The following is a 26309-nucleotide window of genomic DNA, read 5'->3' as shown; positions in this document are numbered from 1 at the left end:
TCAAGGCAGCTGGGACCACTGTCACCACGAAAACCATTGGTAACACATTACGACATAACAGATTGCAATCCTGCAGTGCCCGCAAGGTCCCCCTGCTCCGGAAGGCACATGTGACGGCCCGTCTGAAGTTTGCCAGTGAACACCTGGATGATGCCGAGAGTGATTGGGAGAAGGTGCTGTGGTCAGATGAGACAAAAATTGAGCTCTTTGGCATGAACTCAACTCGCCGTGTTTGGAGGAAGAGAAATGCTGCCTATGACCCAAAGAACACCGTCCCCACTGTCAAGCATGGAGGTGGAAATGTTATGGTTTGGGGGTGTTTCTCTGCTAAGGGCACAGGACTAATTCACCGCATCAATGGGAGAATGGATGGGGCCATGTACCGTACAATTCTGAGTGACAACCTCCTTCCCTCCGCCAGGGCCTTAAAAATGGGTCGTGGCTGGGTCTTCCAGCACGACAATGACCCAAAACATACAGCCAAGGCAACAAAGGAGTGGCTCAGGAAGAAGCACATTAGGGTCATGGAGTGGCCTAGCCAGTCACCAGACCTTAATCCCATTGAAAACTTATGGAGGGAGCTGAAGCTGCGAGTTGCCAAGCGACAGCCCAGAACTCTTAATGATTTAGAGATGATCTGCAAAGAGGAGTGGACCAAAATTCCTCCTGACATGTGTGCAAACCTCATCATCAACTACAGAAGACGTCTGACCGCTGTGCTTGCCAACAAGGGTTTTGCCACCAAGTATTAGGTCTTGTTTGCCAGAGGGATTAAATACTTATTTCCCTCTGCAGAATGCAAATAAATTCATATACTTTCCACAATGTGATTTTCCGGATTTAATTTGTGATGTGCTATCTCTCACTGTTACCAATAACCTACCCTTCAATTATGGGCTGCTCATGTCTTTGTCAGTGGGCAAACTTACAAAATCAGCAAGGGATCAAATACTTATTTCCCCCACTGTATTATGTTATTGAGTATGTCACTATTCAGGTTGACTATATAAACATGTGTGCCCATATGGTCACCCTGGCACACACTGGATGCATTCTTACTTTGCCATAATATGCTGTTAGCATAAGACTGGTACTGTCGGTGGAGCAGGAGTGACTCAGGATTGCTCTTCCCTCTGGGAAGGAACAAGAGAGTCTTCACATTTAGGGAATGAGGTGGAGGGCACGCACTAATGGAAGCAATGTGTGACAAATTTAGAGCAGCATTAATAGGGGAAATTCAGTTTCCACAAGGCACAAAGGCAAAACATCTATTCCTTATCTTTTCCAATGCCACATACTTTCTACCAGTGTGTGATAATACTTTTGTGCTTGGACAGAAAAACAAAAGAAGCTGCTATACCTACACTGTCCACAAGATTTCAATTTATTATAACAGAAGGATACTGTCACCTTGTAGCCACTGCTGGAATGAAGCTCTACAGATTGATGAATACCATAAGTACATCATCGCATATTATCATGATGATGGTGGTAGTACTGTGTAGCGCTTCAGTTACTCCAGATAAAAGAGGTTTACTTTTGTTACTTCCAAACATCTCTTAAAAAAGAAAGGACAAAGAAAATATCAAAATAAATGGGTGGAAGTAATTGCACAATCCCAATTTTTAAAAATTAAAGTTGATTACAACTTTAGAAACCCTTTTACTAAAATTTAGCATGAGCTAACAGACATTAGCCCACTAACTCCCAGATTCTATACAGCACGACTTACGTTACGCACATAAATTAGGTCATATTCTGAATTTGCGCATGTAACTTAATTAGTTAACAAGCCAATCAGAGCTGATAATTGCCACATAACAATTATTTGACACTAATTGGCAGTAATTAGAATTTACATGCAGAACTAAGCATACTCTGCAACATAATGCATGTAAATTCTAAGTTGCATAGTTGAAAAGGGGGCGTGACCATGGGCGTTTCTCAAATCCATGCGCATTGTTATAGAATACGCCTGGTCCATGCCTAATTTAGGCCTTGGGATTTATACCATTTTACTTGGTGTAACTGCCCATGACTAAGTTTAGTTGTGCAGATAGGTGCTCAGCATAATCTATAAAGCACACAGAAATTCAGCCCTGTTCTATAAAGTACATCTACATTTTGGCAGATTTTTCAGGTGCCATATATAGAATCTAGTCCTAAATGCTGAAGGTCCGATTTTATACTTATAGGCCACAGGGCATAGTGTGTGCTGTGCTTTAGAAACAGGGCCCCTTAGTGACATGCAATTACTGTACAACTTAATATAAATGTTTAACTGAAATCCTAGGTGAATTGGTACATATCCAGTATACTTGACAATACACTAAACATGGTTTACATTTCTCTTTTTATTTATTTCTTAAAACTGCCCATATTGCAGGTTTTTCTTGATGAAATATGGAACTGAGCAGATTTTTTTTTATAAAATTATGATAAAAAGTTGCTGAATTACCTATTTTATTGCTAAGAAACCTTACAGGTGCACAGTTTGTAGAATATAACCCCTTCAGGACTGAAACAAAATGCATGGTAAAAAGGATGTAAGCTACAAATAAGGCTTCAGCCTATAAATGTATAAAATACAATTCTGAATGCAGACAAAAACTATTACACCACTAACAGTGTGGAGCCATTATACACAGTCACGAAGGAAGAACAAGCAGTTCAGTCCTCAGAGGGTTACATGAAAACTATTACTGTTTTTAACAAAGCTGCCACTCAATCCCACATTACACAGTGCTTAAAAACAATGTCAAAAATCTGGCACAGAAAAGTATACACACATTTGTTCAGCACTCAACATAAACACAGCTGCTTCCAAAAGAAAAAGTAAATAACACGGTTAATAATTGAAGAGCATTTTGTTTCAAAATAAAACCTCTATGGAGTTATTTGGTCTAAATCATGATAATAAAATGGGTAGCTCATTTGTATCACCATTGCATGTCAATTTCACAGGTGTGCCATCATGGTATGTGTGGATGCATATTTTTTTCTCATTTCCATTACAATATGTAATCCCAATCCCTAATAAACTTATACAAACACAAACAATTTTGTACTTATATTTCAGACTTGAATATGGGAATATTTTCAGATAGAAATGGTAAGAAAAAAGCAGCAAAAGTACAGTGTTGCATTTCAAAATACAACACTCCCACAAAACTAAGAGCCTTTTATCAGTTAACTTCTTTTGCGATCCCAATACACAAATGAGTCAGAACCACAAAATCTGACTTGAAACATGGACACAAACTGTTTCTAGTGTGATATATCTACAGGTTTTTGGAGAGAGATCACTTGAAAACCAAGTGTTCAGCAGATGACAGCTAAAAAACGATTCACCAACACCATTTTACAAATACATTGAAAAGAAAAACGGTGAAAAAAAGTTATACTTAATTACAAACAAGAATGTTATGGGGGGAAGGCATTTGGAAAAGAATTCCAGCAGTTTAGTAATCAATCATCAACTGATGATCGCAGCTGAGCCACAAATTCAGGAAAATTGTCAGCTGGTAAAAAAAAAAAAAAAAAGCAAGTATAATTTAAAGTTATACTTGGCAAAACAACGTCAAAACAGATTTTATAACTACTAAATTTTAGTGTATAGAATTTTAATAAACTAGATCAAAAAGCACATTACAATGGGTCTTTCTTTTATAAGAACATCCAGAAATGTGTTATGCTATGGAAGTTTATTCCCAAGAGAAAAACTGATGCATCTGAATGCCATTTTCTAAATTAAAAAATAAATTAGCAAAGGCAGATCTTTGAGATTTGTAATAATCCATTTAAAAAGAGCCACTTAAATTAAAAGGCTAGTAACAGAGCATGCCAGTCAGGCCATATGATATATATATATGTTTGTGTGTGTGTGTGTGTATATACACACTTACATACACACACACACTCTCAGTGTATATATAAATCAATCATATGGTCTGACTGACAAGCTCTGTTATTAGCCTTTTAATTTAAGTGGATCTTTTTAAATGGGTTATTACAAATCTCAAAGATCTGCCTTTGCTAATTTATTTTTATATAAATTATTTTGCATATTCAGTATTATTTTTATGTTAATGATAGTATGTAAAAGAAAACATGTGGCCCACGATAAATGAAACAGTACTGTATTAAAACCCACAAAATTCTGACAATTATGAAATGCCTGCTGCTAGCAGCTCAGTCAACAGAAAGTTAAACAGTACAAGTAAACAGGTTTTCAAGAAAATGCCAGTAAACAGTTTAAAAATACAGAGGAACAAGGCCACAATGATTTTGTCCTTGGCCACTAAAATGGAGTCCAATAGAGGCAGTACTCAGTCATGGTTAGCACTAGCATTTTAACCATGCTTTGAAAATGGTGGATTGCATGAAATAGTCTGTTTATAATTAGCAAAGCCCCTTACATACTGGCAAGACTGACCCCAATTTGATTTGCTAATCAAATATATTTTATTTGTTAAACTTGCAGTTTTTGAGCCCATTTTATAAAATGGGTTACAATTTGAGCAGTGTTACTTAGATATAAGAAAGATGTTCGGTTTTAGAGTTCACTAACAAGAGAAGCTTGTGATTTGGGAAAAGAGGGTGATAAAAAATATATATTATCATACATACAGACACACACACAACTGGGTATACGTCTATTTCAGGTATTAGGGTATCAAACTGAAATACATGTGCTTGTCCAAATAAATACTTTCTTTACTTTGTGACTATTTTTTATCAGAAATTTTGATGTATTTATAGGCAAAGATGCAAATTATTTTAAATGAAAAGGCAAATTGGAATTGTTGTAGCTAATTACATTATTGGACAAAAGAAAAAGAGAAATGGTCTAGTACATGAATTTTTAAGATCACACAGGTCCCCTTCTTCAGGTCCACAAAAAGGTCTAACTACCTACAAAGATTTCAGTTTTTCTAAGACTAGTAAGGCTAATACAACTGCGCTGTAAAGTAAAAAAGGCTGACATATGTTAATTAGCTCTTCAAATAAAATTATGTAACAATCAAAATTTCAAACTACATGAATAAAATAGAATTCATAAACATTAGGGTCAACATTCCATACTCATTTTGGTTTAATACAGCTAGGGCCCTGTTTACTAAGTCGCAGTAAAAATTAGCACGCGCTAACGCTAGAGACACCCATAGGAATACATGGGTGTCTCTAGCATTTAATATACACTAAAATTCTAGCGCACTTTAGTAAACAGAGCCTCTAGTTTCTAGCCTCCTTTTCCTTTAAACAAATCATTGATTTAATTAATTTATACCTGGTCTAACATCTTAGCTGAAAATGACTAAGGGGTCCTATTACAAAGCTGCAGTAAAAAGTGGCCTGCACTAGTGTGGGCATGTGCAATTGCCAAGCACAGAGGTAAATAGCCGTGTGCCAATATAAATATTGGCATGCAGCAATTTACTGCCTGAGCCCTTACTTACTGTCACCTATTTAGTAGGCGGTAAGTGCACACACGCTAACCTAGTAATAATCAGACAAATGCGTGACGATGGCAAATTACTGCCGGGTACACCTACACATCAGAAAATTGTGAAGTATTTTTTGGCACGGGAAGCGCAGTGTGGCAATCACAAAACTGCAGCAGGGTGCCTGGACACGCCCCGCGGTAGTGCTATTTTGCCACATTCTACCCACATCTATCGCAAATTAGTAAAAGGGCCTCTAAAATATTCCATGTGAAATGAAATATTTAAATGTTGCTAGAGGAGAAGCAGCACAAAATATTAGGAGAATGCAGACAGAATACTTTCATTTACTTTAGCTTTATTTTTTATTCATTCTGTTTTGTGTTTTGTTTGCATCATTTATTTCATTGTGCAGTAGTGTGCATTGTTTAGATGCACTAAGGGTTAGATTTACTAAAATGTTCTACTACACACTAAATGCTTTTATGTGCATTATTTACCACAGGCTCCATTTTATACCATGGGAACTATTTACTGATAACATTCGTCAACTTGTTAGTGTGTGCTAATGTAGTAGCACACTTTGATAAACTTATCCCTAAATTAAATAGTGAGTGCTGTTACAAAACAAATCAAAATAGGTACATCCCTACAAAATATAGCCTTAAAATAGAACAGCTAACCTACTGCCCCCCCCCCCCCTCTGTCTGCGGTTACACACAAACTTCTAGAAAAAGGCCTCTCGGAATTGCTGATTTAATCTGGATTTCCGCATCAGAAGTCAGTAATAATACATTTTTTGAGTAAAGCTTCCTCCTGCTCCTTTGGGCTTTCATCTCAAGTGGAACCATGGTTAGAACTGGGAGATATAAGCCATAATTTGCAAATTACCTAGGGATATTTTCCCTATATTTTACATCCCCTCCCAATTTTAGTTCAGTCCTGGGCTAGCTGGAACACTGCAAACATGAATTTGGCCACTGGGTGTTGCTATTATGCAATGACTGAGACTCTCTATCCCCAGGGGCTATGAACCTTGCTCTGAATCATCACTAAACCCTGGCCAGACTGAGAAGCTGGGAATTAAAGTCAGATCTCTCCACATGACATTACCCAGCACTTAAGCTACTAAGTCAGCTCATTATAATGTATTCCAAGAAAATAAATCATAAATATATTTAATCTGTAAAATGAAGATACATACTTGTAGCAGGTATTCTCCGAGGACAGTAGGCTGATTATTCTCACTAATGGGTTGTTGTCTGCGACGGCCCAGGAGACCGGAAAAACTTGACAGCAAACAAGAAGTCTCTGGAACGCTCCGTCGCGCGGGCCGAGTGCACCTCGCATGTGTGAATGGCTTCCCGCCCGCGGCGCGAGCCCCTTAGTTTAATAAAAAAGCAAATCAGAAACAAGAACTCCAAGGGGAGGAGGGCGGGTATGTGAGAATAATCAGCCTGCTGTCCTCGGAGAATACCTGCTACAGGTATGTATCTTCATTTTCTCTGAGGGCAAGCAGGCTGATAATTCCCACCAATGGGGTATCCCTATCCCCCAGGCTCACTCAAAACAATAAACATTGGTCAACAGAGATTGATCTGAAAAGAAACACAACTAAGTGAGAGTGCAGCCTGGAACAGAAGAAAAATGGGCCTAGGAGGGTGGAGTTGGATTCTAAACCCTGAACAAATTCTTCAGCACTGACTGCCCAAACCGACTGTTGCGTTGGGTATCCTGCTGAAGGCAGTATTGAGATGTGAATGTGTGGACAGATGACCACGTTGCAGCCTTGTAAATCTCCTCAATGGAGGCTGATTTTAAGTGAGCCACTGACGCAGCCATGGCTCTAACATTGTGAGCCGTGACATGGCCCTCCAGAGTTAGTTCAGCTTGGGCATAAGTGAAGGAAATGCAATCCGCTAGCCAATTTGAGATTGTGCGTTCTCCGATGGCAACTCCCCTCCTGTAGGGATCAAAAGAAACAAACAACTGGACAGACTGTCTATAAGCTTAGTCCGCTCCATGTAAAAGGCCAATGCTCTCTTACAGTCCAAAGTGTGCAACTTGTCTTCACCAGGGCGGGTATGAGGCCGGGGAAAAAATGTTGGCAAGACAATTGATTGGTTCAGATGGAACTCCGACACCACCTTCGGCAAGAACTTAGAGAGTGTGCGGAGGACTTCTCTGTTATGATGAAACTTGATATAAGGTGCATGCACTACCAGGGCTTGGAGCTCACTGACTCTATGAGCTGAAGTAACAGCCACCAAGAAAATGACCTTCCAGGTCAAGTACTTCAGATGGCTGGAATTCAGTGGCTCAAAAGGAGCTTTCATCAGCTGGGTGAGAACGACGTTGAGATCCCATGACACTGGGGGAGGTTTGACAGGGGGCTTTGACAAAAGCAAACCTCTCATAAAGCTCATAAACCTCTACTAAAGGCTGTCCAGAGATAGGCTGACCTTCTACACGTTGATGGTAAGCACTGATTGCACTAAGGTGAACCCTTACGGAGTTGGTCTTGAGACCAGACTCTGATAAGTGTAGAAGGTATTCAAGCAGGGTCCGTGTAGGACAGGAAAAGGGATCTAGGGCCTTGCTGTCACACCAGACGGCAAACCTCCTGCATTTGAAAGAATAATACTTTTTCATAGAATCTTTCCTGGAAGCAAGCAAGACTCGGGAGACACCCTCCGAAAGACATAAGGAGGCAACTTCTAAGCTCTCAAAATCCAGGCTGTGAGAGACTGAAGGTTGGGATGTAGAAGCGACCCCTCGTTCTGGGTGATGAGGGTCGGAAAACACTCCAATCTCCAGGGTTCTTCGGAGGACAACTCCAGAAGAAGAGGGAACCAGATCTAACGGGGCCAAAAGGGTGCAATCAGAATCATGGTTCCACAGTCTTGCCTGAGTTTCAGTAAAGTCTTCCCTACTAGAGGTATGGGAGGATACGCATACAGAAGGCCTGTCCCCCAATGAAGGAGAAAGGCTCTGACGCTAGTCTGTCGTGGGCCTGAACCCTGGAACAGAACTGAAGGACTTTGTGATTGATCTGAGTGGCAAAAAGATCGACCGAGGGTGTGCCCCACGCTCGGAAGATCTTGCGGACAACGTCCATGTTCAGTGACCACTCGTGAGGTTGCATGATCCTGCTCAACCTGTCGGCCAGACTGTTGTTTACGCCTGCCAGATACGTGGCTTGGAGAAACATGCCGTGGTGGTGAGCCCAAAGCCACATCCAGACGGCTTCCTGACACAGAGGATGAGATCCGGTGTCCCCCTGCTTGATTGCCTGTCTGAATTAAAATGATTTGGTTGGACAGCTGATCTCTGAAAGCCTTGAGAGCATTCCAGATCGCTCTTAATTCCAGGAGGTTGATCTGAAGATCTTTTTCCTGAAAGGACAAAGCTCCTTGAGTGTGAAGCCCATCGACATGAGCTCCCCACCCCAGGAGGGATGCATCTGTCATCAGCAATTTTTCTGGCTTAGAAATTTGGAATGACGTCACAAGGTCAAATTGGATCGAATGGTCCACCACTGAAGGGAACTGCAAAAGTCGGTGGAGAGATGGATCACATCCTCTAGATCCCCTGTGGCCTGGCACCACTGGGAAGCTAGGGTCCATTGCGCTAATCTCATATGTAGGCGTGTCATGGGAGTTACATTAACTGTGGAAGCCATGTGCCCTAAGAGTCTCAACATCTGCTGAGATGTCATCTGTTGAGGCGCTCAAGCCAAGGACACTAGGGCCAGGAGATTGTCTGCCCTTGCCTGGGGAAGATAAGCTTGAGACGTCTGTGTGTCCAACAAGGCTCCAATGAACTCCAATTTTTGAACCGGGACAAAATGGGACTTCGGATAATTGATCACGAAGCCCAGAAGTTCTAGCACCCAAATAGTCATCCGCATGGACCGTAGAGCGCCTGCCTCCGAGGTGCTCTTCACCAGCCAATCGTCAAGGTAAGGGAACACATGCACTCCCAGTCAGCGTAGTGATGCTGCAACAACTGCCAGGCACTTTGTGAAAACCCTGGGCGCACACGCGAGACCAAAGGGCAGTACACAATACTGAAAGTGCCGAGTTCCCAACCGAAATCGAAGATACTTCCTGTGAGCTGGGAGTATCGAGATGTGGGTATAGGTGTCCTTTAAGTCCAGAGAGCATAGCCAATCGTTTTCCTGAATCATGGGAAGAAGGGTGCCTAGGGAAACCATCCTGAAATTTTCTCGGACAAGGAATTTGATCAGGGCCCTTAGGTCTAGGATGGGACGCATCCCCCCTGTTTTCTTTTGCACAAGGAAGTACCTGGAATACAATCCCAGCCCTTCCTCCCCTGGTGGAATGAGTTAGACCGCATTGGCCTTTAGAAGGGCGGAGAGTTCCTCTGCGAGTACCTTCTTGTGCTGGGAGCTGAAGGACTGAGCTCCTGGTGGGTAATTTGGAGGTTTGGATTCCAGATTGAGAGTGTATCCTAACCGGACTATTTGAAGAACCCACCTGTCGGAGGTTATAAGAGGCCACCTTTGGTGAAAAAATATCAACCTCCCACCGACCAGCAAGCCATCCGGCATGGACAGTTTTTGCGAGGCTATGCTGCACTGGAGCCAGTCAAAAGCCCGTCCCTTGCTTTTGCTGGGAAGCCCTAGGGGCCTTAAGTGCACGCCGTTGACGTGAACGAGCGTCCTGGGACTGAGCCTGGACAGGCTGCTGAGAAGCAGGAGTGTATCTACGCCTGTTGTAGGAATAGGGAGCACTTCTCTTCCCTCCAAAAAACCTCCTGGATGAGGAGGTGGCAGCAGAAGATGCCAGGTGGGAGAGAGAATCCATAGCATCATGGTGCTTTTTGATCTGATCGACCATGTCCTCTACTTTTTCTTCAAAAATATTATCCCCCCGGCAAGGAACATCCGCCATCCGCTGCTGGGTCTTATGATCCAGGTCAGAGACACGCAGCCATGAGAGGCTGCGCATCACTATACCTTGAGCAGCTACTCGGGATGCCACATCAAAAGTGTCTTAAGTACCCCTGGCCAGGAATTTGTGACACGCCTTCTGCTGCCTGCCCACCTGGTAAAAGATTCGGCGAGCTCTGGAGGGAGTGCTTCAACCAAACTAGACAGTTGCCTCACCGAGTTCCGCAAGTGGATGCTTGTGTAGAGCTGGTAAGTTTGGATCTTGGCGGCAAGCATAGCAGCCTGATACGTTTTCCTCCCAAAAGAATCCAAGGTCCTAGACTCTCTGCATGGGGGCGCCGAGGCATAGTCTCTAGTACTTTTGGCCCTTCTGAGAGCAGAGTCCACCACCATGGAATCGTGAGGAAGTTGGGCCTTCACCAATACAGGCTTTCCATGGACTCTGTACTGGGACTCGGATTTTTTGGGGACCACTGGGTTAGAAAGAGGGAACGACCAATTACGCATAAGCACTTCTCTGAGTGTATTATGCAAGGGGGCCATTGCAACCTCAGCAGTGGAGAAGTATAATCCAAGACCTCGAGCATCTTGGCCCTAGGCTCATCCACAACCTCCATAGGGAATGGAATGTCCTTAGACATTTCCCGAACAAAAGATGAAAGAGACTCTCAGGTGGCGACAGTCTTCTTTCAATTGGCAGAGTAGGATCAGAGGGAACACCATATGACTCATCCTCCGAAAAGTATCTGCGGTCTTCCTCCTCTTCCCATGAGCGCTCCTCATCGATATTGGACAAAAGCTCCCTAAGAGCAGCACGAACCCGAGCCTGTCTCGTCGAGAAACGACGACCTCGTGGGGGGTGTCGAGAAGTCGATCCCTGCCTGGACTCCGGCGATGCTTCCTCCACCGAGGTCGAGGGGGAATCGACCCGGGTGGTGGCCGACACTGTTACCGGAAGTGGCACCGAAGACAGGGACCTCACCACAGGCGAGGGCCCAGATGCCGCAAGCACCCCCGACACCGAAGCAGATTGGCACAGCAATCCCTCCAGAAGCTCTGGAAGAAGGGCTCTGATGCGCTCGTCGAGAGCTTCCATCGGAAAAGGCTGGGGGGCCGGTGCAGGAGTCAGTGGCAGAATCTGAGGGGGCTCGAGAGCCGGTACTAGGCTGCCAGATGACCGACACATCGGCACTTCCTGTATGGTGAGCGGTCCTCCTGGCGCTGATGCTTCTCGGGTGCCGACTCCCTCAGTTCTCCGGAGCTCTCGGTACCGTGCATGGAAGCAGAACAATGATGGTGCTTCTTAGCCTTTGCTCGATGCCCGTCATCGAGACTCCTCGGTACTGAAGAGGAGGACGTGGAATCCTCATGCCTTCTCGGGGCCGGGTCCGACGCAGGTCGGTCCCGGGGGGCCTGCAGAACAGTAGGCCTCGAGATAGGTGGAGACCCACTCGAGGTCTCGCTGCTTCCAGTGCGATGTGGTCTTTCAGCAGCCATTACCTGGACTCTCGATGTTGCTGCTTCCCTTGACGTCGCCGACCTCGGTACCGATGTCGATGCCGATGGACCGGAGCGATCGCAAAAAGTTTCTCACGTTGAGCCTCCCGAGCCTCTTGGGTCCGTTTCTTCATCAAAAGACACAACTTACAGGCAGCTGCCAGATGGTCAGGTCCAAGGCACTGGAGACACCATGCGTGGGGGTCGGTACCTGAGATGATCCGGTTGCAGAGAGTACAACGTTTGAAGCCGCTGGGAGTCCTCGATGACATGGACGGAAAAACAGCGGCTGCGAAATTAAAAGACTCGATCGTGCCAAATAAAAAGGCACAAAAAAGGAAAAAATGACCCAGCCGAGCAGCCTAAAAGGCGGCTGCGAAAAAGGTGAAGAAAAAACTAATAAAATAAAGGAAAACTACTTTTATTTATTTTTGTTATGAACTAAGTCTATAACTTTAAGTAAAAAAAGAAAAAGGGGAGCGGTAAACGCTAAGTCCAAATCTCCTGAGCCGAAAAAAGAGCGCAGTCAAGAAAAGACGAACACTCCAGATCGCAGATCAAAAAAGACTAAGGGACTCATGCTCGCGCCGTGGACGGGAAGTCGTTTGCGCATGTGCGGTGTGCTCGGCCCACGCGATTGAGCATTCCAGAGACTTCTCATTTGCTCCCAAGTTTTTCCGGTCTCCTGGGCCGTTGCAGACGACAACCCATTGGTGAGAATTATCAGCCTGCTTGTCCTCGGAGAATATAGATAACATCTTACACTGCAAACATGAATTTGGCCACTGGGTGTTGCTATTATGCAATGACTGAGGCTCTCTGTCCCCAGGGGCTATGAACCTTGCTCTGAATCATCACTAAACCCTGGCCAGACAGAAGCTGGGAATTAAAGTCAGATCTCTCCACATGATATTACCCAGCACTTAAGCTATTAAGTCAGCTCATTATTCCAAGAAAGTAAATCATAAATATATTTAATCTGTAATATAGATAACATCTAATTTTATATTAAGTTTCTCTAAGACCTCTATGTAATAAATCTATGTTTGGCTTTTAAAGCTTTTTGAATAAAACATTTAAAGGACTTGTTTCATCACATGTGTAATGGTATCATAATACCTGAAATAAGCACATTCTTCCCCATTCTCCTCACTACTTAATATGCTAGCATGATGGTTCCAGCAAACTTATGTTTGAAACAGTTCACTAAAACCCACGGGTTAACTGGCAGCCATGTTTCAATTCCTAAAACCAATTTATTCCCTTATATTTTTTATATTAGTTGACAGAGATGATTTAGGCACAGAAAAAAAAGAGAGAGGTATAATCCCCCCCCCACCCCCTTATTTAGGAAAGATCAATGAGGTACTACATCTTGGGCTCAGATTTCTGGATATTGTTTCATGTATAAGGGAGACAGACCAGATTGCAGAGATTGTTTTCTTAGAAGTGTTAGTAAGAAACTGCAAAAACAGTGGAGTCACTGAACTGTATTTCAGGCTGTGCAACAAGTACCATGGCTGCTGTGTTAGTCCATGGAATTAAAGGTTAACATACAAAAAAATTATACCTTTTTATTGGACTAACAATATGCATCTTCACTAGCTCTTGGGAGCTGATAATTTCCCTTCTTCAGCATAGAAACTGAAATTATCAATTAATCTAGGAAAAGGAATGGTACAGTGGGGTAAAACTGATACAAATGCTTCATATGAAAAGCTGGTATATATGTCCTTAGCCTTAACCTACATGAATGGAGGAATTAGACCGGACTATGAAATGGGAAGTACTTTTGAAAGGTGGGTAGAGCTGCCCACATGGATTTCAAAATATGTCATTTAAAGTAAGTTTCCCACTTCTGAGTATTGCTTCCAGCTTTTCTGGTTTTATGACTTCACAGCAGAAGGATGCTCCTATTTTAGGAAGACACCACCATTTCTGGCCTCACCAGCTGAAAGTGTAATAGAAAAAACCATGCTTTTGTTGCAACTGATTGCTTCATATAAAAGAAAGAACAGTCCCACTGATACGTAAATACTTCTGATGATACCTCAATCATGTGCCAACAAGACGTTACACAAACACACACACATATAACTGCCAAATGAAAATTTTGGGAACATTCCACCTTCAAAAATAATAATAAAAAATATTTAACTTATGCTTAATACAAATTATATACAAGATTCATAAACCTGAATAGAAGCTGGAAAACTACCTGATGGATTTACGATGAAACATTCAAACACTCAGGGTAGCTGCAATGTGAAGAGCAGTAATGAACGTGATTGTTTAAATGCCATGTTTTTGAATTCAGGTACATTAAGAACCTCATGAGTTAGGTCTATAAATATATTTAAAAAAAGAACAATGACCTCTTCCCCCCCCACCCCCCTCAAGAAAACACATTACTTCTGACAAGGACTGGAAACAGAGCAATAGAAAAAGATTAACATACATTGCATGTATTGCAGGCAAGGCAGAGGCATTGTTTAAAGCTTTTGCACAGACTTCATATAATCTTAAAAAAAATATGCTGGCCTTTACAAGGATCTAATCGCTGAAATAAAAAAAAAAATTTCAGCTTATAAAAAAAGTCACAAGACTTCAGTTTAAAAAAAAGGAACAGTTCCAGCCACAGACCAAAAATATAGAATTTTTAACCTGGAAGAGTATGGTAATTAGATTATACAAGCATGGTCAGGCCTGGAACCTGAATATACTTCAGAGAAAAAAAATAGAAACTATTTGGTAACAAAAGTGTACTATATGTTGTGATACAAAAAAGGTATGGTGAAAATGTACCTTTTACTAAAGCTTATACAAGTTCCTTGGTCCATAAAAACTATGTTATGTTCATGCTTTCTATTTTTACTTTTATCCCAGCCACATTTCTATTTCTTGCCCTTAAAAAAAAAAAGCTAAAAAATAGATTTTCAATACAGTTTATACATATCCATCTGATGCCTTTTTTTGTTGAATTATTATTGTGGCTTCCATTTTCACTGGGCACTTGCAGGTAACAAGGTTCAAGCGATTTCAACTAGAATGGAAAGTCATTTTCACATGAAACCACAAAGACAAATTGTTCGTTTCTTGTTTGTAGCACTTGAGAGTCAGTTAAGTCCAAAGGCAGGCCCACAGTTATGATACTACAGTTGCTGTAGATGATGTGACATTTGTTGAGTTTGTGCTGACTGATGTGTAACTTCCCTCGCTGTTGCTGTTAGACTCATTTGAAGTCATGAGACTTGAGTTGGCTCGAAGGATAGCTCCAGCAGCACTACAATGTGGTCGCGGCCCTGGCTCCGGTGTGTATGTGAAGGTAAGGCTGGTAGAGTAGATTATACCATCATTGCGGACTAACGTTACTGGGACTTGGACTGGCTGGCGGACCCATCTCCAGCCCTCTCGGAATGCAGAAATGTCTGGAACCACACACAACATACTTTCCGCACATCTAAGAAAAGAAAGGCACAAGGAAACGCACAAGGAAAAATTAAAAGGGATACAAATTATTCTCAGAATACATTACATAAAAGTGCTTGAACTGTCTATGCACTATGAATTTCTGTACTTCAATAACTGTCATACGAGTCTATTCTTTAGAACATTACACATGAGAAGTTTGGTATTTGTGTTCAATCTAGATTTATGTTATGAATGCATGCAAACTTATTTTGAATCTGGTGTAAATTTAAAAATAATCTGGGACATACAACGCACACAATATCCTGTACGATACCAAACTGTCTAAAGAGGACCTTGGTGATTCCTGTGTTTGCATGTATTTTATGCACTGAATTAACACACTACGCCCTAACATTCTGATTAACAATAAAACAAAACCAACCAACCAACCAAACAAACAAACAAACAAACAAAGCATATATTATGTTCATGTGGGAAAACGTTAACTGTTAGTAAATTGACTCCATAAATGATTTTGTACACTTTGTGTTGTTTGGGCTAAGGAATAGCTGTTATACACTGTGATTTGAAAAAAAGGAAAAATGCATATTTTACCTCATAAATAGGTGGACAGTAACCCAAGTTAAGCTGAATTTTTAGTACTGTGTACCTATTTAAGCCAAATTTTCAATAAATATGCAGAAATGTATTGAAACAAGACAACAATACCTATTAACTACACTCTAATGCTACTGTCACATACTTTGCAAAATAAAAGACTCAAAAATTGGAACAAAACATAATAGCTGTCCAATTTAGCAAAAACCTATGTGACCTTTTCTGATTAGTAACAAACAGAGATACTTCTAACAAAGTAAATGATAAAGCGAAGATATATATCTGTAGCAGGTATTCTCCGGCAATTTTCCAGAGCAAAATAAACAAAACTTTGCCAGAGCCTTCCAGCACGCGAGCCGCACATGCGCAGCCATCTTCCTGCCCGTCGCGCGAGAGTCCCGCTCAGTTATATCCAAAAGCAAGAATTAAAGGAGAACAACTCCAAAGGGGAGGTGGGTGGGTTTGTGAGAACAATCAGCCTGCTGTCCTCGGTATGTATCTTTGCTTTCTCTGAGGACAAGCAGGCTGCTTGTTCTAACTGATGGGGAATCCTTAGCACCCAGGCTCACTCAAAACAACAAAAAAGGTCAATTGAGCCTACCAACGGCAAGGACATAACTGAGATTGACCTAAAGCAGAAACATCTAACTGAGCATGCAGCCTGGAACAGAATAAAAATGGGCCTGGGGGGCGGGGGGTGGAGTTGGATGCTAAACTCTAAACAGATTCTGCAGCACTGACTGTCATGTCGAGTATCCTGCTGAAGGCAGTAGTGAGATGTGAATGTGTGGATTGATGATCACGTCACAGCCTTGCAAATATCTTCTATAGTGGCTGACGTCAAGTGGGCCACCGACGTCAAGTGAGCCACCGACGCTGCCATGGCTCTAACACTATGAGCCGTGACATCACCCTCAAGAGTCAGCCCAGCTTGGGCATAAGTCAAGGAAATGCAATCTGCTAGCCAATTGGAAATGGTGCATTTCCCGACTGCGACTCCCCTTCTGTTGGAATCAAAAGAAACAAACATTTGGGTGGACTGTCTGAAGGGGCTTGTCCGCTCCACATAAAAGGCCAATGCTCTCTTGCAGTCCAAGGTGTGCAACTGACGTTCAGCAGGGTGGGGAAAAAATGTTGGCAAGACAATTGACTGGTTCAGATGGAACTCCGACACCACCTTTGGCAAGAACTTAGGGTGTGTGCGGAGGACTATTCTGTTGTGATGAAACTTGAGATAAGGAGAATGCACTAGCAAGGCTTGGAGCTCACTGACTCTACGAGCTGAAGTAACAGACAGCAAGAAAATGACCTTCCAGGTCAAGTACTTCAGATGGCAGGAATTCAGTGGCTGAAAAAGAGGCTCCCATCAGCTGGGTGAGAACAACATTGAGATCCCATGACACTGGTGGAGGTTTGACAGGGGGCTTTGACAAAAGCAAACCTCTCATGAAGCGAACAACTAAAGGCTGCCCAGAGATAGGCTAACCCTCTACATGTTGATGATAAGCACTAATTGCGCTAAGATGAACTCTTACGGAGTTGGTCTTGAGACCAGACTCTGACAAGTGTAGAAGGTATTCAAGCAGGGTCTGTGTAGGACAAGAGCGAGGATCTAGGGCCTTGCTATCACACCAGGTGGCAAACCTCCTCCATTTGAAAAAGTAGCACTTCTTTGTGGAATCTTTCCTGGAAGCAAGCAAAACCCGGGAGACACCCTCAGAGTGACCCAAGGAAGAGAATTCTACGCTCTCAACATCCAGGCCGTGAGAGCCAGAGACCTGAGGTTGGGATGCAGAAGCGCCCCCTCGTACTGAGTTATGAGGGATAGAAAACAGTCCAATCTCCAGGGTTCTTCGGAGGACAACTCCAGAAGAAGAGGGAACCAAATCTGACGCGGCCAGAAAGAAGCAATCAGAATCATGGTTTCGCGGTCTTGCTTGAGTTTCAGCAAAGTCTTCCCCACCAGAGGTATGGGAGGATATGCATTCAGAAGGCCCTTCCCCCAATGAAGGAGAAAGGCATCCGACGCTAGTCTGTCGTGGGCCTGAAGTCTGGAACAGAACTGAGGAACCTTGTGATTGATCTGAGCGGCAAAAAGATCCACCGAGGGGGTGCCCCACTCTCGGAAGATCTTGTGTACGACGCCCGAATTGAGCGACCACTTGTGAGGTTGCATTATCCTGCTCAACCTGTCGGCCAGCCTGTTGTTTACGCCTGCCAGATAAGTGGCTTGGAGAAACATGCCGTAACGGCGAGCCCAAAGCCACATCTGGACGGCTTCCAGACACAGGGGGCGAGATCTGGTGCCCCCCTGCTTGTTGATGTAGTACATGGCAACCTGATTGTCTGTCTGAATTTGGATAATTTGATTGGACAGCCGATCTCTGAAAGTCTTTAGAGTGTTCCAGACCACCTGCAACTCCAGGAGATTGATCTGAAGACCTGTTTCCTGGAGGGACCAAACTCCTTGAGTGTGAAGCCCATCGACATGAGCTCCCCACCCCAGGAGGGATGCATCTGTTGTCAGCACTTTTTGGTGGCTGAGGAATTTGAAAGGGACGTCCCAAGGTCAAATTGGATCGAATTGACCACCACTGAAAGGAATTGTGAAAATAGGTGTACGGCTGGATTGCATCCTCTAGATCCCCTGCAGCTTGATACCACTGAGAAGCTAGGGTCCACTGAGCTGATATGTGAAGTCGGGCCATGGGTGCAACATGGACTGTGGAGATATGGTCTAGAAGTCTCAATATCTGCCGAGCTGTGATCTGCTGAGACGCCATGGAAACTAGAGACAGAAGATTGTCTGCTCTCGCTTCTGGAAAATAGGTACGAGCCGTCTGAGAGTACTAGATCGGTAGCTAATGCTGTCTTTAATTTTTGGAAGGTGACCAGATAACAATTTGGGGTAGTCAGTCAGGGGACTGGCTATAGTGCTGTAGTGCAGCACAAACTTCCTGTAATACCCCGCTGTTCCAAGGAAGGCCAACACTTGCTTTTTAGTTTGGGGAGTGGGCCAATTTTGTATAGCTTCCACCTTAGCTGGTTCAGGCTTCAGCTGTGTACCTTCCACTTTGTGCCCTAAATATTGCACTTCTGCCAGCCCCATCTGACATTTGCTGGGTTTTATAGTCAGGCAGTCCTTCCTGATCCAGTCTAGTACTCTACTCAAATGGATCAGGTGGTCATCCAAGTCCGACTGTACACAGCAATATCATCAAAATAAGCCCTAGCATGCTCCTGCAGTCCATCTAACAGACGATTCACCAAGGACTGAAATGTACCAGGTGCATTTTTCATTCCAAAAGGCATCACAGAAAAACTCATACAGACCAAATGGGGTAATAAATGCTGATCCCTTCTGAGCAGCAGCTGTTAGGGGAATCTGCCAGTACTCGCGGCCAAGGTCCATTGTAGTCAGGTCCATCCGGGGCATCGGATAGGCGTCAGATACAGTACATTCATTAAGTCTCCTGTAAACCACACAGAAGCGTCCTTTGGTGCCAACAAGCAGGATGTTGAACCTGTACATGCCCTTGGTGTAGTGTCCGATTCCGACTGGTCCTGGGGCCTACTTTCAGTGCTCGACATTGAAAGTAGGTGAAACTCCAGTGGTAGTCAAAATCTTAGCAGCCATAGTCAATGCTTCCAATGTCAATGTTGATAGATCAACCTTCAAGGTGACAGAAAGTCTCTCCTGTCGGACCAGCCGTGCCCTCTGTGTCTTCAGCTGCATTTGCAAACAGAGACAACTAGAGTTAGGCTCATGATCAGGCCCAAGGCACCCACTGCACCAAGAGAGCAAATCCATCATGAAAATCACCATATTACACTAGGCGCACCTTTTGAAGCCACTGGGGATGTTCTTGGACATCGAGAAAAGAATCACAGCCAAATTAAACTCTTCAATTGTGAACTGTAAAAATGGGTAGTGTTCAAACTGAGGTCAATACTCCAACCTAAACACGCCTATCAACTTCCGAGAAAGAAAGGAAAATTGAAGAGCAGAAAACACTACGAAAATTAAAGGGTAGCAGAATAAAATAAAGAGGAAGGAATAAATCATGAAAGGGACAAAAATGAGAAGGCACCGAGAAACAGAGAAAAAGTGCATTGAGAGAACACGATGACGCGCCCTTCCTGCTATGCGGAAAAACAAAGATTGAGTCATTGGGCAGGAAGGCACCAGCACATGCATGGTGGGATGCTGCTAGAGAACTCTACATTAATTTCATTAATCAGCGTCCACACTGGGCTCTGTCAGATGACATCACCCAGCTGTGAGAATACATCTGGCCTGCTTACCCTTGGAGAAAAGACAGCTCCCCTATTCTTTCAACACACACAATCTTGGTTCATGTGAATGTTACTTCTACATATATAAGAACATAAGCATATAAGTGTTGCCATACTGGAACAGACCGAAGGACCATCAAGCCCAGTATCCCGTTTCCAACAGTGGCCAATCCAGGTCACAAGTACTTGGCAAGTTCCCAAATAAGTAAAACAGATTTTTTGCTGCTTATCCTAGAAATAACAAGTGGATTTTCCCAAGTCCATCTTAATAATGACTAATTGGCTTTTCTTTTTGGAAATTATTCAATCCTTTTTTAAACCCTAACTGCTTTTACCACATTCTGCAGCAATGAATTACAGAAGTTGTATCGATGCATTGCGAAACTACCAAAATCAGTTTGCTCCCTTAATGTTTTCTGTGACTCTTGTGCCAGTCAAAATAAAAACTACACTGCCTTCTGATACCTCCACAAAGAAATGTTTTGATGAAATTCATGTTTTTTCCCCTGTATATGGATATTTCTATCTTGAATGCAACAAGAACATGGGCCTGTTAAATCACAACAAACACATCAAAACAGCAGAGGAATGGCGAGAAGAGTTTAATTACGTTACCAAGCATGCATTGCAATTCACAGTAGTCAGCTGCAATCAGGTCATGTTCTTCAACTATACAAACTGGCAAAAGTCAAATTATGCGCCACAATATCCATTTGAAACTCATCCAGTGAAGTAACTTCTTATAGAATTGGAACATCCAGTACTACTGAAGTATTGGTCATCGTACAATGGACCATAGCAAACAAGTGTTCTTTCATGAAAAAATTTATGCCTGACAACACATCCAAAAAAGCAAACAAATGGCGGAACAAATCCAAAGGAGCAGTAGCATCGTCTTCTAATGAAATCAGTGAGCTACAACTGATAACTGAAGTAAGTACCAGTCTTGTTTGTCTAGAGCAAAGTACTTGTACTTGCAAGGACTGAAGTGATTTTGTTATCAGACTGCACAAGAAATTTTTAATGTGTGCCTACTAATGGACAATACTGACGACAAAAATTCTGAAAATGAACATTAGACTAAAGCAGGAATATTTTTCTGACATTAACTTACAGTTTTATATCAAGTAGCCATTAAAAACACCCTCTTAATTTTATTGTTAATATGCTAAGAATACAACAAAAAGTTTGCTCTCACTGGGAGAAACCGTAGTTAGAACCACATCAAATACTGAATTTTTTTTTTTTAATGAAACCTAAAGCTCCAGGATTAGGAATTCTCATACAACTTAATCCTTTAAGGAGTCACCAATACTACCACTGGTTTCCTAAAAAAAAAAAAAAAAAAAGAAATGGAGAAAACAGGAACAATGGAAAAATAAACTCTATACCACAGTTCTCTGGAAAAATAAAAACTGTGGTCAAGAGGTTTTTTTTTTTTTTTTTTTAATGTTCCTGTTTTTTCCCCATTTTTTGTGGAACCCAATGATAGTACTGGTGACTCCTTAAAAGATTAAGGTATATGAGAATTCCTAATCCTGGAGCTTTGAGGTGCCATTTATTTAAATTTTATGTATTTGATTTGGCGCTGACTACCATTTCTCCCAATGATTACAAAATTTTTGTTGTAGTACTCTTTGTGTTTTGAGTGATTGACTTGTTAATATGCTGTAATGAAATGTGTTCACTAATTCAAAATAAAAAATTTATCTGATAAAAAATACCCTCTTAATATATATAATAAAGTCTTTAAAATGTTGGCGTCATTTTGGACCTTGATCGTTTTTCCCTCCGAGTTTTAATTTGTTTTCATGTAAGATGATGTATTATTGGAAAGCTACAGTTAAAACCGTACAAGCATAAATAAATGGTGAAAAAAGTTTGCATTCTTCATTGATTTTTTTTTTTTTCAAAACAGCCAATAAAAACTGTTGGTGCTGTATGCAAATTTGTATCAGAAGAAGATTTTTGGTTAACACTAAACAACTGCACAAAAACAATTAAACAATGGTGTCTTAAAATTCAGACCTGCAAAGTCAGCACTGTACCTGTACATGGTTTCTGCTTCCACATCCCCAAACCAAACACGTAAATTTGGAGTGAAATTTTGTCCTGTAAGTTCTAGCATTGCTACGTCCCCACCACCATTCAACTGAAAAGAGGATTTCACAAACAAAAAACAACAGTAAGTTATCTCAAGGTTTTGTGAAGGTATTATACTATATCCTGTAACACAGAAAAGCAGCAAAAATGAAAAAAAAAATGATAAAACATACATTTCAAAACTTACAAAGAAGTATAAGGGATAGTAGTCTTATTTCAACTTAAGGGTCCTGTTTACTAAGCTGCGCTGATAGAGACAACCAATATATTCCTGTGGGTGTCTCTAGCGTTAGCGTGTGTTAATTTTTAGCACATGCTAAAATATTTGCGCGCCTACAGCGTGGCTTAGTAAACAGGGCCCTAAAAATTATGTATTATGTAAAAATAGTTTTCAGTGGCTCAAATATGTATAAATATATAAAGCTAGGTTAATGTAAGAAACCTAAACATGCAACATGACTTTGCTGATGCACTGTTCTTTGCAAGACAATGACAAATAACTGTTACAGAAGAACTAACATGCACTCTACCCCAGATTTATAATCATATGCTGGTTTTCTACAGCATATGGACATACAACACAAGCTAGATACCCCTAGGATAATATACATTAGGGCCCTCATGGTTCACAATTTTATATGAAACTGCTCTCTAGATTAAACCATGGTAGTGAATTCTTGGTTTACACTAGAAGATGGAATGGCTCTATCAAGCACTCTACCTCAGATTATATTTTAAATCATCTGTCAAGATTGAGAAAAGGAGCAGGGGTTTTGCTTTAATCTTTAAGACAACATTGACTCTTTCTATGGTCCAGGGATGGATATCTATGGGTTTCCTATAAGGATATTCCCTGATTTAGGGGCCCATATACTAAGTTATTTTAGCTATTTTATCCCATCAGTCATCAAGTACTAACTTACACATTAAACAACTAATTTAAAAAAGGCCATTTTAAGGTGGGGAATGGGCAGGGACTGCCTTACAGTAAGTATGGAGGGGTTGCGTTATATGTTGGAGGCGGAGGAGTTACGTTATATGTGGGAGGGGGAGGAGTTGCGTTATATGTTGGAGGGGGAGGGGTTGCACTATATGTTAAACAGGGAATTAAGTCAAACAAAATAAACATTCTGCATGAAACAAATAGCAGCGTGGAATCCTTATGCACAGAAATTTCATGAGTAGGAAAAGAGTATACTGGTTAGGGCTACTACTGTCCGCCAGCACAGAAAGAACAGACATATGAAGAAATGCAAACAGAATTAGTAAAGCTGGCAAGTTGGGCAACAGTATAATGGGTAATTTCAATTACCTTGTGATAACAATAATGTACTAGGGATGAACTGTATAACTCAGAACATCAAAATTGCTAGCTTGTATGGTTGATTTATCCAGTGGTGTGCTGTTAAACGTTTAACAACAGGCTCTCTCCCCGGTCCACCTCTGTGCCCCCCATCCCCGGTCCACCCCTGTGCCCCCCCCCTCCACCTCTGCGCCCCCCCAAATTTCAGAGCTGGCTATAGCCGGGGAGAGAGCCTGGGGGGGGGGGGGGGGGGGGCAATGCATTACTCCAGGAAAAAAAAAATTAATGATCCCAGGTTCCAATCTAATTCATGTTTAATGTGGGATAAAATGCCATAAATAAGTAAATAAATATAAACTTTTAATGTTGAACACCTGATTCTCAAAGTGGACATATTCCAAACACTATAATGAAAATAAAATTATTTTTTCTACCTTTGTTGTCTGGTGACTTTGTTTTTCTAATCATGCTGGCCCACAATCCGATTCTGCTGCTATCTGTCCTCTTAACTCCGTTTCCAGGGCTTCCTTTCCATTTATTTCTTTACTTTCCGCCTTTCTTCTTCATTTCTTGTCCTACATCCGTAAATAAAAGCTGGGTCCTCCGTAGACAACTGTCCAGTGGATCCAGCTTCTGCCTATTTTCTTCATCCATGTGCAGTTTTTTCTCCTCTCTTCCTTTTCCCTCATCTCATCTCCTTCCTCACTCTTCTCTCCTCCTCCATCCATGTCCAGCATTTCTTCTCTCTCCCTTCCCTCTCCTCCATCCATGTCCAGCAACTCTCCTTTCCCCTGCACCCCTCCAGCGATCCATACCCATCCAGCGATTCTCTCCTCTCCCCTGTTCCCCTTCCAGCCATCTATACCCACCCAGCGATTCTCTCCTCTCCCGTGCTCCCCTCCAGCCATCCATACCCACCCAGCGATTCTCTCCTCTCCCCTGCCCCCCTCCAGCCATCCACACCCACCCAGCGATTCTCTTCGCTCCCCTGCCCCCTGATGACACAAGGAAAGTAAGTTTGGTCCAGTGAAGACTAACTCAAAATAACCTGGCTGTTCCTTAGCTGGGCCCTAGTATTACCATATTGAAAATGTGACCATACCAAGCCTCTGTGGTAATGCTCCACTAATAAGTTAAAAGATTAACTGGATTTCTTGAAAGGATTATATAAACTTAGGATGCATCATGACTAGGGACACACACATATGCTTATTTATTCAATATCACAATTCTTCATACAGCCACAAAACAACCTTTTAGGGTAGATAGTGTTCACAATGAGCTCCTTTTATAACCGACCAGACAGAGATAAGAGTTTTCAGTTTTGGCACAGTATAAGTTATCACAAAAACAAAATATAAGAAAACCAATATGGGCTGCATTAGGGGCTTATATAGCCCATTTATGTATAAACAAAAGAAATCTGCATGAAACAAAATATTTATTTTGACTAATAAAACCACTCCCCCCTGAAACATGTTCAAAACAGAATAATCCATTTGTGTATCTAAAAGGTAAACTTCTACAAAACAGATGAAGATCTGATTCCATGTGTGCCCCAATGAAAGGAGAGTTTAATTCTACTTCCATTTAATTTCAATATATTCCATCAACTTTATAACACCAGGCTTCCCATGGTAGATTACAACAACAACAGTTAAGACGAACCCATCAGGAAACAGGATATCTTCACTGAAATTTGGCCATCTGTATTGTTTACAGTGTATTTATTTATTTATTTTTATAGTGTAGAAAAATGAGCACAAAATACAGAGTTTAAAATTGCTGTTTCTACCAGTCATTATAATGTCTTAACATGTGTTAGTGATATTCAATTGTTATTTCATTAAATTTATATCTAGACTATATGGGAAGCTTTCAAATAAATTAAAAAGCTGTCCAATAAGTAAAAAAAACCAAAAACAGTTTTGACCTCTACTTTTTAAGGCACTACCTATCCAACTGAAACAGCTTTAGAGTTGGTACACAGAAGATGGGCAATAAAGAACGACAACGTGGATGCAGCAGCTCATACGTTTGCTTGCTTTGGTTTGAGATGACGACAGATGTGCTGGGGGGGGGGGGGGGGGGGGGAGGGCAGTGAAAACAGAGATTTACCAAACTGGCTTCCTTACCGTGGTGGAGTAGATAGGCAGCGCAGCAGGCTCATTTTTCAAACCTCCTTGGTCCCAACTCCCGACAGTGTCCTTTGACTGCCGTGTCCTGCCTACGCGGAAACAGCAAGTTGAATCAGAGTAGGCGGGACGTGGCACCCCCGACGCTGGCAATGCATCCTGACCTGTTCTAACCACCGCCTGCAGCTACTACAGGTACGGTAGAGGAGTGGACGACGACAACAACGACAGGCGGGGGCGGAGAGGTTGAAGGAGGGAGGGAGGGAGCGGATGCGAGAGGGAAGAGAGAAACTGAAGGGACAAAATAAAACTTAAAATGCATTGGCAGCGCAGCGGGAAGGGCAGCAGGGGAGAGAGAATCGGAACAGGGATGGTGCGTGCAGCAAGTGGGTTTTTTTTGGGGGGGGGGGGGCGGCCGGGGGACAATGCTCCCCCAACCACTTGACTACTACTACAAATCTGTCCTCCCTCAACAAATGGGCCCCCCGACCCAGCAACAAGTCTGATTAAAATAATTCTTATCTTACCAGAGGCAGGGTATGTGTATGCTGCTTGCTGTGACGGTGTATAGCTCCCCAACCAGCTGA

General features: G+C 42.4%; 1 protein-coding gene across 3 annotated transcripts in view; it reads right to left on the bottom strand.

Annotated features, from left to right (window-relative positions):
- Nucleotides 1–12724: 12724 nt before the first annotated feature.
- Nucleotides 12725–26309, bottom strand: part of RBPJ (recombination signal binding protein for immunoglobulin kappa J region) — a 415590-nt gene continuing 402005 nt past the window's right edge. For all 3 annotated transcript variants that reach the window (XM_030191260.1, XM_030191259.1, XM_030191261.1), the window contains 2 exons: nt 22230–22333; nt 12725–15316 (listed from right to left, as the gene is read on the bottom strand). In XM_030191260.1, the coding sequence (XP_030047120.1) occupies nt 15001–15316; nt 22230–22333 (420 nt within the window). In that variant the 3' untranslated portion in view covers nt 12725–15000. The remainder of the gene's footprint in view (nt 15317–22229; nt 22334–26309) is intronic.

The sequence above is a fragment of the Microcaecilia unicolor genome, chromosome 2 (assembly GCF_901765095.1).
Source record: "Microcaecilia unicolor chromosome 2, aMicUni1.1, whole genome shotgun sequence".
Lineage (NCBI taxonomy): Eukaryota > Metazoa > Chordata > Amphibia > Gymnophiona > Siphonopidae > Microcaecilia > Microcaecilia unicolor.
Note: the sequence above shows the minus strand (reverse complement) of the source record. Positions and strands in the feature narration are given on the sequence as shown.